Here is a 12,341-nt window from a genome sequence, read left to right on the forward strand (position 1 = left end):
CAAAATCTTTGGGTTTGTTAGTAATAGAAGCAGACATACCTATGCAGAGTTTTATTCTTGAAATGACAATGTACGGCCTACAAGAGAAGAAGAGCAGCTTTAGACAAAGCTTTTATAGTAGCCACAATATTTGATACAATCTTCAGGTCGAGGTAGCCCTACAGATTCAAGTTCACTAAGATTAGTTCATGGAATAATTATCCTTAAATGAGTTTTAATTTCTTTGTCAGTTATTGTAATGTTTCTGTTTTATGTCATGGGATATATTTTAGACCAGCCCTAGTCATTAACAGGAGCTCTTTGTCTTCCCCACGTTGCAGAGTGTGATGAACATGATGCATGTGATCAGTATCCCGTACGCCCTGATGAAGGTCAACCCTCTGTCCTGGATCCAGAAGGTCTGCCTGTACAAAGGTACTGCCCTCACCCATGTTGGACACTTTTATTTTTGGGCATAGGGTGTATTTTTTCAGTCAAATATTAGAGCATTCGACTCGATTGTCCATCTCCTCAAGACGATGGTTTAACAGGATTGTGTGCAGTAAAACTCTGTCCCGTTGTGTGTTTAGCGAAAGTGGCGTGTGTGAAGTCGCGGGACATGCACTGGGCGCTGGTGGCTCACAGAGACCAGAGGGACATCAACCTGAGCTCTCTGAGGATGCTGCTGGTCGCCGACGGATCCAACCCCTGTAAGAGACACTGACACTGGGTGCATTCGGACGGGGGCGGAACGATGCGGGTCGGACGAGGACATACCTCTCTTATCATTTCGTAAAACCAATGTAAAGCGGTAGAGAATATTCGACATCCACCTGAATCTGTTGTCTTGCTTGTACATGTTCCAGTACTGACTGATCGTTTGGCCCTGTCCACACGAAGTCAAGCTGAGGACCAAACGCAAAGATATTTTATCAATCCAGTGTATCGTCCATATGAGCCCGGAGTTTTGGGGGTCTGTAAACGAACATTTTCCAAACTAGGTCCCAGAGTGGAAAGTTCTCAAAACGCAGTTTACGCAGCGCCGTTGTTACGACGTCTCCGCAACTTTTACTAAAACGATGATGTCACAGCTCCAGAGTGGTGTCTGTGATCCATAATCTACTGACCTTATAATGACTTTTACTCATGGATCTATGATGGTTTTACTCCGCTCCTCTTTGCTCCACTGCCGTCCACCAGCCACAGGTGACAAGTAGAAAAACACGAGTCAGTCTGTGTTTTGACAGTAAAAGTCACTGACAGGTTTTTCTGCTTTAGTCCCGTTACGTCTGAAGAATAAACTCTCCTCCTCGTCTCTTCTGTAGATCGTAAATCCTTGAATCAGTTTCATTTTCACTGTTTACATTCCACAAACGTTTACTGCGCATGCGCCTCTACATCTTCTCTTATCTGTGTTAGCGTCACAGCGCCTCACACAGGTCTGGAAGATGAATTGCGCCAGACCTGAGTCGACCCATGTGGACGCACACATTTACTGAGCTGGCTTCGTGCTTGCAAAGAACGGTTCTGAAAACATAAGCGTTTTGTCTCCGTGTGGATATAGCCTTAGTTAACAATATTTCAGTTATCTTAATATTGTGTAGAGGCAAAAGTGATTGCAAGAGTGTCCATTTATTGATTTGTGTAATATTATACTTTCATGATTATTCTTTCAAACACAGCTGGAGGTAGAATGCCCCAAACATTCCTTTAATCCTGTTTTCTTCCTGTGTGCAGGGTCCATCTCGTCCTGCGATGCCTTCCTCAACGTTTTCCAGACCAAAGGCCTGAGGTCCGAGGTCATCTGCCCCTGTGCCAGCTCCCCAGAGGCCCTCACTGTGGCCATCAGAGGGTACGACACATACAGCTGCTTCACTTTCCCAGCATGCCGAGTCTTTGCTGGAAATGTACAGTTAGCATGTTTCACAACGTCAGGAAAGCAGAGAAAAATTGTAACAACAGTTAACGGTGGCTGAGTGGTTAGTGCTCTTGCCTTTCAAAAACATGCTGGTCAGGATGGCCCACAAGTCGCAGCGGCTCAAGACTCACCCAACATCTGATCTACGCAATTTAGCTGTACAATTCTATAATGACAATAAAGTTCTATAGTCTTGAAATCTGCGCTGTCTTTGAGCATGCGTGCTACTTCCAGGTTTGCAATAGCTAAGAACAGTTCATGATCTCTTTTTTTGCCCGCCAACACAATTCAGATTATTGTCAGAAATGGGAAAGCTCGAGTTCAAGATCTTTGACGTCACTTATGAGATTCAGACTTGTTTTTAGCTAAAGTATTTTAGAATATTTTGAGGAGACTCTCTGCAAATTGTTGGAGCCGGTGTAACATCGAGCTGCACTACTACAGTACTCTACAGCATCAATGCATGTGTAAAAACGAGCTATTTACACCTGGTAAACTTTGTCTATAATAATATAACATAATTAAAGAGCAGAAGAATCTTTCGTTAACAAGTTTTGTTACAATTTAACGCTTCTGCTTTATGACTATTTACAAAACCTGTCCTTTTTTGTTATTTTAAAGCCTATATTTTCAACAGACAAATATTTAAAGGTGAATTGTTTTAGCAGCTTCGTCATTTACTAATTGCATGTAGAATAGACAGTCTAATTTGAGAGTTAAATGTATAAAATTACGTTATTTGCCGAAAAAGCGTAACTCAATGGCTGAAATTAATGTGTTTTGATGCACACAAACCCATACACAGTTTTAAATACCAGCATATTCCCTGTTCAACAGCCTCTTCAGCCAGACTTTGATACAGAACCCTCTAATATGATGTGTCGTGGGTTAATAACTTAGTCCAGGAAAAAGCCAGAAACTGTAAGAAATGTCAGTTAGATTGATCCCTTTTACTGCACTGTAAAGACTGCTTTTATGAACCCGCGCCACATGCCGAGCCGAGCGCACTTTGAAATGAACGGTCAAAGCCTCTTCCATGTTGGGGGCGGAGGGCGTGGCCTGTGCTTGTATATATTTTACATTTCCCAGACTGTGCCAGGCGGAGTGCAGGGGCACAGATGACGGCCAATGAAAGGCCTCGCCCTGACGTACGAAACGACCACATTAAAACTCCTGACTTTACTGCACTCAACGTCAACGAGTCCTGCTCTTTCATCCCGACCCCAAATTAACATGCAGTAAATCCACGTTCTAGTGAAGTACAGGAGTCCTCCATAAAGTCAGTTAGATCATGTAGTAAAAAGGTTATGAAGGTGGTGATTAAGTGTTTATAGAAAAAAAAAAGAAAAACAAAACGTGTAGTGTAGTTAGACAACCTTTTGACTGGTCTCCAAGAGTTTTTTCCAAAAGTACTTTCAAAGGTTTAATTCAGGACCTCTAAGCATTTCATACTGATATTAGCAAACTATTAGTCTCTTGCTAATTTGTACGGATTTATTTTGTCTCCAGGCCGGAGGAGGAGGACAGCACCCCCCCGGGCAGAGGCGTGTTGTCGATGTCCGGTCTCAGTCATGGGGTGATCAGGGTGGACTCTGAGGAGAAGCTGTCTGTGCTCACGCTGCAAGATGTGGGCTTCGTCATGCCCGGAGGTAAGGCCCGTTTCAACCAGGAGAGAAGTAAATAGTGACTATAACTCAAAAGTGAAGACTGTCGGGTGAAGTCATGCCGGGTGCTGAGATGTAGGAATAACTGTAACTCTTCCTTTCAGCTCTCATGTGTGTGGTGAGGCCTGAAGGCCCTCCTCAGCTGTGTCGGACGGATGAGATCGGGGAGATCTGCGTCTGCACCGCGGCCACAGGATCCTCCTACTACGGCCTCTCCGGGATGACCAAGAACACCTTCGAAGTGAGTGGCCAGTTGAAACTACTGCTATGCGTGTTCTTCTGTGTGCTAAATCCCATAACAAACCAGAGAGGATTTGCAGGAGGTGAAGCATTTCATATTCTCATGATCAAACGACTGTTAATCCGATTGGGTTTGACGGCGGTTTTCACAAAACAGCTTGTTTGCTTGAACGCTTGATGCTAGTTTTCCTTTTCCTCTTTGTGTAAAGTTCTAATCTCATCTAGCTTTGTGTCCAGTTTTATTTTGGCTCCAGAAGACTTTGATGGCAAACAAATGCAACCTATTGTACTACAGTTTTTGAAATTGTCAAATTGTCTTAAGCTCGGTTTCATTTCCCATGGTCCTTTGCGTGTGCCAGGTGTTCCCGTTGTCCAGCGCGGGCTCCCCCGTCAGTGAGGCGCCCTTCACCAGGACAGGCCTGCTGGGGTTCATTGGGCCGGTCGGGCTCATCTTCGTGGCGGGGAAGATGGACGGGCTGATGGTGGTCGGGGCGCGGAGGCACAACGCGGACGACATCGTTGCCACGGCGCTGGCGGTGGAGCCAATGAAGTTTGTTTACAGGGGGAGGTATGTCCATGTGCTTACATATCTGTGGTACTAAGTATTGATAACTAAGTATTAATCAAAGTAAGTCCTAACCTTTTTCCCTTGAAGCGCCTCCTGCTTGTGCCAGAGACAGGCCGGGCGCCCCCTCTCCACAACCACAGCCCCCACATAACTAAAAAAATTTATTTCAAACTTGCACACAGAATTTTAAGTTTTTTCTTCGTCATGTTGATTTTTACCCTTTAATTTGCTCAACTGTCTCTTAAGACCTGAACCCCTGGCCAGACCATAGACTGTAAATTAAGAATGGACTAATTATACTCTCCTTCTTCCTGAAGCCTAATAGGAAACAGGGGCAGGCTCCAGAAGCTCCAATGGCTCCAATTAAAAATGTTTGCTCCTCTTTAAGTCATTATTGCATTTGCAAATTGCACAGGCCTGTCATTCTGACCTCCATGTGTTTGTCTTGACACGCACAACATTGTCCTATTTTTCTCCTTTAATTATTATTTTCACCCTATTTCTAAAAATAGACGCTGGCTCCAAAAACCCAACTCTGGGCCCCGTCTACACCCCAGATTGGGAGCCAATGTAATCATTTTTAAGAACGCAGCCATTACAGTATCTTTTGTATATGACTGTGTTTCTCAGCAGTAGGATTAGTAATAAAAAAAGGTGCAGTTGATATTTTTGTCTTTCATAAATACTAAAATGCTATAGCACAAATTCATTTACATATCAGAATATGTGATTTGTTTACACCACTAATAATATGCACAGTTTCTAATAATAAGTAGAAATTATAAATATGAATATTAGTCAAGTCAATATGAACATGTTATTTCTCATCAAGGGACACGAAATGGCAATGTTCAGAAACTGCATAAGAGTGGATCGATTTTATAAGGACAACAAATACATGAATACTTTATGAACCCACTGTATGAATCACTAAACGAAGATGAGATGGAGAATTATTTTTGCTTTTCGAAACTTCAAATGGTTAATTTGGCGGCACCAATGGGAGAGTAACTCTCATGACTCTTGTGATGCAGGATCGCGGTGTTCTCCATCACGGTGCTTCATGACGAGAGGATCGTGGTGGTGGCGGAGCAGCGGCCCGACTCCACTGAAGAGGACAGCTTCCAGTGGATGAGCCGCGTGCTGCAGGTACGACTTTAGAGATGAAGTATTCATCACATATTAAAGTGCCGTTAGGGCAGGGATGTCCAAAAACCGTTAGATACTTTTACAAAATAAAACCGGCAGAGACGCTTTGGGAACATTTGAGCAAACAATGAACAGTTAGAACAGTTACGCTGTAAAAAATGTGAAATCTTGATGAGTTAAAATGACTGGAATTAAGAATATTTGAAGTTAATTGGAGTTAGCACTTGTGCATCACAGCTAGAAGGTCCCGGGTGCGATTCCCACCTGGACGGGGCCTTTCTGTGGAGTTTGCATGTTCTATCCGTGTCTGTGTAGGTTTCCTCCAGGTACTCCGGTTTCCCCTACCACTAAAAACATGTACAATAGGCCAGGATGAATGAAAGTGTGTTTGAGCGTGAACATGGGGGACGAAATTAAAAAAATTAGCCCATGGCTACAATCCAGTGTGGCTTGTTTACATGTTCATTAACATGCACTGTCCCGACCAAATAAACCAATAAAGAAATAAATCATGGCTAAGAATTGTTTTGCATTTAAAATGAGAAAAAAATAATTAGTTGATTTGTTTATCAATTAATTAATTAAGTAAGTAATTATTATTTTATTTTATTTGTTAAAGTACCAAAATACTTGTTCCACTGGCTGATCATTTGACTTACGCGCTCAAATCAAAGACAAATGCACATAATTAATGAATTGAACGTATTTTTAGATTAGACTTTTTAATGTATACTTACAGTATATTATATTTACCTATAAGTTTGCGAATTGAGTTTGTGTGAAACATTTTAGCTCAAAAAGAGTAATTTGCATCTACTAATGTGTGTAGCTTGATACAGGACAGTAATAAAATTTAAAGAAGTGAATCTTATATAATTAAATACATACAGTAAATCATGAATCGAATTGTAATGGCAGAGCCCAGACGTCTACAATTTTACATTTAAGTGCAATATAATAGAATCAGGATTTGTTTAGGGAAGTGACAATATAAAAACTACCATGTAATCCTTGGACAATCTGCTTGTTTATAGAGATTGTTTTGCTCAGACACATGCCGGCAGATTTAAACATCACTCAGTATTGTAACATATACTGAAACTGAATGAAGCTACTACCGGTACTTGTTTTAGGTGGAGCGCCCCTGAAGGACGTGTATGTTGAGTCTAGACATCGTTGTCAGTGGGAGAATATCACGTGTGCTTTATGTACTGTACCAGCCTTGTTTATGGACTCTGTTTCATGCTCTTCCCTCGGCCTGAGCTCAAGGCACTTTCTCATTTATACGGCATTTGGACACCGGCTCTTACTGGGAACAGCTGTTGCTCATAAAGCACAACATTTACAATTCCTTCTTTTCTCATTTGAACAACACAGTTAGAAAACACTGCACAATGTGGACAATTTGAAATAGTCGATAACAATGTTAAATATTGCAATTGGCGTCGATTTTTGGCAAACAAATATTTAAAAAAAGACTAAATCAGGACCAAAACAAGACAATTTAACTAAATTAGGAAAACTAAGCCTGAAACTGAATTTGTTTTTCACCTGTTTTCTCCCATGACAGCTACATTTTAAAGCTGTGGTAATCAGAATATTTTCTTGCAGTAGAGTAAACATCATTTGACGTTATAGATCTACATTGTAAATGCAACATTTGTGAAAGAAAAACAGACCATACATGGCTCTGTTGTTTTGCCAAAATGACTGAGACTTTGATTATTGCTCCAGAGCAGAAAATCCCCTCGATTGTAAACCACCTTGGTTCTCTGGGCTCCTCGGTTCAGTCGAGCATCAGAAATCTTGGTGTTTGGTTTGACCAGTCTTTGTCTCTTGAAGCCACTCGAGGCACCTGGTGAAAAACTGTTTTTTCCATTTGAGAAACATTGCCAAGTTGAGGCCAATTTTATCCAACTCTGATCTAGAATTGGTGATTCATGCTTTTATCTCGTCTCGTTTAGATTATTGTAACTCCCTTTTTACTTGTTTTAACAAACCTGCTTTGAATCGTCTTCAAATGGTTCAAAATGCTGCAGCTCGGCTTTTAACAGGATCTAGCAGACGGTCACACATTATTCCCATTTTATCCTCTCTGCACTGGCTCCCCATCAAATTTCTAATTGAATTTAAAATTTTAGTTTTGACTTTTCGAGCGCTGCACGGTCAGGCTCCCAAATATGTATCTGACCTGCTGTGCCCTTACTCCTCGGGTCGCACCCTTAGGTCCTCGAGCCAGAACCTCCTCACTGTCCCAAGAACCCACTTTAAAACCAGAGGTGATCTGTCTTTTGAATCTGTTGCTCCTAAATTGTGGAATGACCTTCCTTTGTCGCTACGTACAGCCGACTCTGTTGATTCCTTCAAAAAGCAGCTGAAGACGCTGCTTTTCAGACGAGCTTTTAGTCGACAAGGCTGTGATTGTGATTGTTTCTATGTAAATGATGTAATGTTTTCTGTGATCCTTTGTGAAGCACTTTGTGATTTTATCTGTGAGAGGTGCTATATAAATAAAGTTTCTTCTTCTTCCTCTTCTTCTTCAAAATATATTGCATTTTTCTCCAACGGGAACCAGGAAGTCAGAGGCTCAATTAGCACAGCGTTAGCATCTACAGTCCACCCTGTTCACGTCTCGACTCTGTGTCGCTGTGACCTACGACTTTCACGGTTTGACTACGGAGTAAATCAGGTGGCACAGCCTTAATGTCAGAGCACCCTTTACGTTGTTTATTTTTATACACGTTTTGTCTGCTATAAATATCTACACCTCGTCTTTCATATTTATGTCAGTAATTTCAAATCTCTAAATGCCCTAGATCAGGGGTCCTCAAACTTTTTTCTCTGGGGGCCACATTTTTGTTCCTGACTGTGATGGGGGCCCGGACCGGGTTGGCTATAACCTAGAATTGTATGACCCAGAGCAAAATGCCTCTTTGTGAAGTAGAGATGACTCGCCTGCACAGTCGTCCTCACTGTTATATCCACAAGATCAACACTTGATTCAGGCACAGATTTGTTTCACTGTAGTGGTTTGCAAAAATAGTTATCAAGTCTTCACACTTTGTTTTAATTTCCATTTATTTTTATTTTCAAATAAAACATCATTATGTAATGTGACCAAAGTAATAACTTCTTACACTTGTGCTTTACAAGCCTGTGTCGCAAGTTTCCCAAAGTACTGTCGTCATTATTCATTCACTCTGTGGTGTTCAGCTTCATTTACCACGTGGCTATAATGTGTTTATATTCTGATCTCTTATGTAAGTGCCCTCTGCTGGACACCTGTGGAATTATTTTTTATATATTCAAATTGCCCCCTAGTGGCTGGAATGAGTAAACTGGTTATTTAGTTAAAATATCCTAACTCCGCACAGGAATGGGCTAGAGACTTTTTTTTTTTGACATACTCAGGGATTTGTGCTCTACAAGTCGGGGGCCGGATTAAATCATCTCGTAGTTTGAGGACCCCTGCCCTAGATTGAACCCAAATTTTAGTTTTAATTTCACCATAATCTAAAGTCTAAAGTCTAAATCGGCGCAGTGTACTTTACTGATTCCTTGAGAGTTTGTGGCTGACATTCTTCCATAGCCTTTGTGTCCCACCTCTTACTCTGATCTCTAGGGCTTATGTTTTTGACATAGTGACAGTAAAGCCTTTTGAAAGTAACTTTAGGAATAGGATTACCTTTATACATGCTACACTAAATCCTTACCATTCGGATAAGACTAAACATGTACTGTAGATCTTTATTATCAGCTGAACAAAGCCGCCTGCGTATCAGATGGCCGTATGCCCCTTAAATATGAGACTACACCGTGACATATGCCGCGCTGATAACATCGTCTGCCTCTCTGAAAAAAACGTCTGACTTTTTACCACTTCAATCACAGTCGATCCCCGCGTTTCGGCAGCGTCATGGGCTTTTTTTCCCATCGACTTGTCAGCGATTCTCTCTCTGCTTTCTGTCAGAGAGTCAGAGAGCAGACCGGAGCTGTGCGCAGCAGCTGGGGGCGCTTAGATGTGGAGCCGTGGGTAGATTTGAAAGAGATATAAAACATAAAATGATTATGTTGCAACGGTTTTATTGCATTGTGGGGCGGCTCGTATTTCTACAAAGCAGCGTTGTGAATTATGTAACGGAGACTTGCAGCGAGCGGTTGCCATTTCACCAAATGGGAGCATCAGGCTAAATTTTTTGTCAGTTTTACGCAAAGTTTCTTAAAGTTATATATCTAATATTAGGCCTTTTAGTAGAGTTTTTAAGGTTCTGTACATTACTTGAGTCGTGTTTTTACTGAGAACTTATTTTAATTCCTCTACATTTGAAAGATAATATTTTTTCTTTCTACTCTACATTTCAGTAAAGGCTTCAGAGTAAAAAGTGATTTTGGCCATGAGTATTGTTCATTTTAAAAGTCTTATAAAGCACTCCAGAACAGTAGGTGGCGCTGTACAGATAGACTGACTATGCCACTGTCTCACAACAAGGGAGAAGATTTGTCTCCTTCTTGTTGCCGTACAAGTGGTTAATTTGAGCTGCAAAGTTACTATTCACAACATTCATTTAAGCAGATTTGTACTTTTTACTTTGAATGAAAAGTATTTTCTACAACAAATACTAGATGCAAGTCGGCCATTTTATACTCACTACTGCCACCTCAGGTCATACGTGTAACTGCACCTTCTATATGAAGCTCGTGCATGACGGCACTTCAGACCCGAAGTAACAACCTTTTGAGTGACAGTGCAGGATTTTAGAGGCAGTTGTGGAGAACAGGTCTGGGCTCATTCTACACATTAGGACATTGTTGAAACATGTAGGGGGAAGAAAATACTTAGTTACATTTTTAAACTCCATGTAGCCTTTTAAGTAATAATTCTCAACTTATAAAGCACTTTTCTCTCTTCATCAGGCCCAAAGCACTTTACAGCAAAGAACCAGTCACCCACTCATTCATTCACCAATGTACGCAGACACTGGACGCAAGGTTGCCTGGCCAGCCAGACACTTCTGTTCAAAAGAAGAACTGACTGGGCAGCTGCTCGCAGCCAATCATTTCACGATAATACCCGTATCGGTGCAATCACGGACCAAGAGACGAAAGCCTTGATCCGTCACCCCTCACCTCTTCCAAAACATGGTGGCGTGTTTCCTTAATTTAGAGCAGGGGTTCCCAAACCTTTCAGGCAGCGGCCCCCAAAATCACTCAACCAACAACATGTGGCTTATAATATGCTGTTTTTAAAAAATACATAAAATTCATAGTCAGAAATGTAAAAAAAATATTGTTCCAAAATCATCTTGCAACCCCCACTTTGAGAACCACTGATTTAGATAGTTGGACATGACGTGCAAGTGCTGAGGTGGCCAAAAACAGGTTCAGAAGCCACAATATTGTTACATGTTGCAGCTTTGAGCATGTTCTGGACATAAAAAACAATATTTGAATCGTTGCACGCGCTAACATTGTTTCCATTGTGCTTCTCCTCTCCAGGCCATAGACGGTATCCACCAGGTGGGGGTGTACTGCCTGGCCCTGGTGCCCTCCAACACGCTGCCAAAGACCCCTCTGGGCGGGATACATCTGTCCGAAACCAAGCAGCTCTTCCTGGAGGGGGCGCTACACCCCTGTAACGTGCTCATGTGCCCCCACACGTGTGTCACCAACCTGCCCAAACCCCGGCAGAAGCAGCCAGGTACTGCTCACAAGTCAGGGCTTTATGGTTTAAAGGAACAGGCCACTGTTTTTACATACTGACAAATGTTGTTGCCTGAGCTTAGACGAGTGGATGTGTACCTGTCTGGTCTTTGTGCGTGCCCTCAGTCGGTTACATGAGCGGTTACACAATCCAAGTATGGTTACACAAAATGAAACAGCGGATAAAACACCTTAGAAGCACTTTGACATCTGCGCAGTAATTTTTTTTTTATTACTATCAAATTATCTTTTATGTCCGCGCTTTGTGGTGGTCCCACGTGGTTCGAGCATCAGGGAAGACCTCACACACTCGAGAGGAACATGGGGTGTGTCAGAGCGGAGCCCAGAGAGGACAGTCTGAAAACTGTTTGCTCCGATTACCTTACGGTTAGAAAGCAACTTGTTTTTAGCAGAGAGCTGTCGTAAAGCTAGCACTCACTACCTTCACCTGCTGTATTTTAGATTTTAAACAGAATAAGTCACAAAATACAAAAATGCACAAACCAAAGGGGGCAGAGAGTAAACTTGATAACTTGGGTAGTTTTTGTCTTCCTTCTAATTTACTTTAATTATTTTATTTATTTATTTAGTTTTTTACAAATATTGATTGTACTTTGTTTAAAAGGGGGGTATTATGCAAAATTGACTTTTTCAAGCTTTACATTATGTTATTATGTCATTCCCTCATTAAAAACATGCCTGAAGTGTTGCCTTGGCACATTCATGTATTTTTGAGTAATCTGTAAAAACTCTGATGGCGGCCATTTTAGGGATAGGTTTGCCTGAGTCCTCCTAGGAACGCCCCCACCTCCTGGAGACGCCTCCGAGCTTTCGTCACCAGCCGAGTAACCAACCACTGCTCCTCAGCAGAACCCCCTCCCCACTGATGCCACAGACAGCGTGTGGAGGGGGCGTGTCAGAAAGGGTCAGAGGTTCTTAAAGAGACAGAGGCCTATTTCAAGACATTCGCTACAGCCATTTTGAGAGAGGAATTTTATACAAGGCAGATATTTTAATTTACTGCATTTACAGACCAACAGAAGGTTTGGTCATCATTGTAGTGTGATATAGACTGGTGCTATGTGACTGAAAAAAGCATAATACCCCCTCTTTAAATAATATG

The 12,341-nt window shown here is 41.8% G+C and overlaps 1 protein-coding gene across 3 annotated transcripts in view; it reads left to right on the forward strand.

Annotated features, from left to right (window-relative positions):
* dip2cb (disco-interacting protein 2 homolog Cb) overlaps nucleotides 1–12,341 on the forward strand; it is a gene marked incomplete at its 3' end in the record, with an annotated part of 159,535 nt that overhangs the window by 126,710 nt on the left and 20,484 nt on the right. For all 3 annotated transcript variants that reach the window (XM_079569110.1, XM_079569111.1, XM_079569112.1), the window contains 8 exons: nucleotides 321–414; nucleotides 570–689; nucleotides 1,717–1,831; nucleotides 3,407–3,546; nucleotides 3,666–3,802; nucleotides 4,161–4,369; nucleotides 5,404–5,518; nucleotides 11,015–11,216. In XM_079569110.1, coding sequence (XP_079425236.1) covers nucleotides 321–414; nucleotides 570–689; nucleotides 1,717–1,831; nucleotides 3,407–3,546; nucleotides 3,666–3,802; nucleotides 4,161–4,369; nucleotides 5,404–5,518; nucleotides 11,015–11,216 — 1,132 coding nt within the window. The remainder of the gene's footprint in view (nucleotides 1–320; nucleotides 415–569; nucleotides 690–1,716; nucleotides 1,832–3,406; nucleotides 3,547–3,665; nucleotides 3,803–4,160; nucleotides 4,370–5,403; nucleotides 5,519–11,014; nucleotides 11,217–12,341) is intronic.

This window comes from Gobius niger, assembly GCF_951799975.1.
Source record: "Gobius niger genome assembly, chromosome: 13".
Classification (NCBI taxonomy): Eukaryota; Metazoa; Chordata; class Actinopteri; order Gobiiformes; family Gobiidae; genus Gobius; species Gobius niger.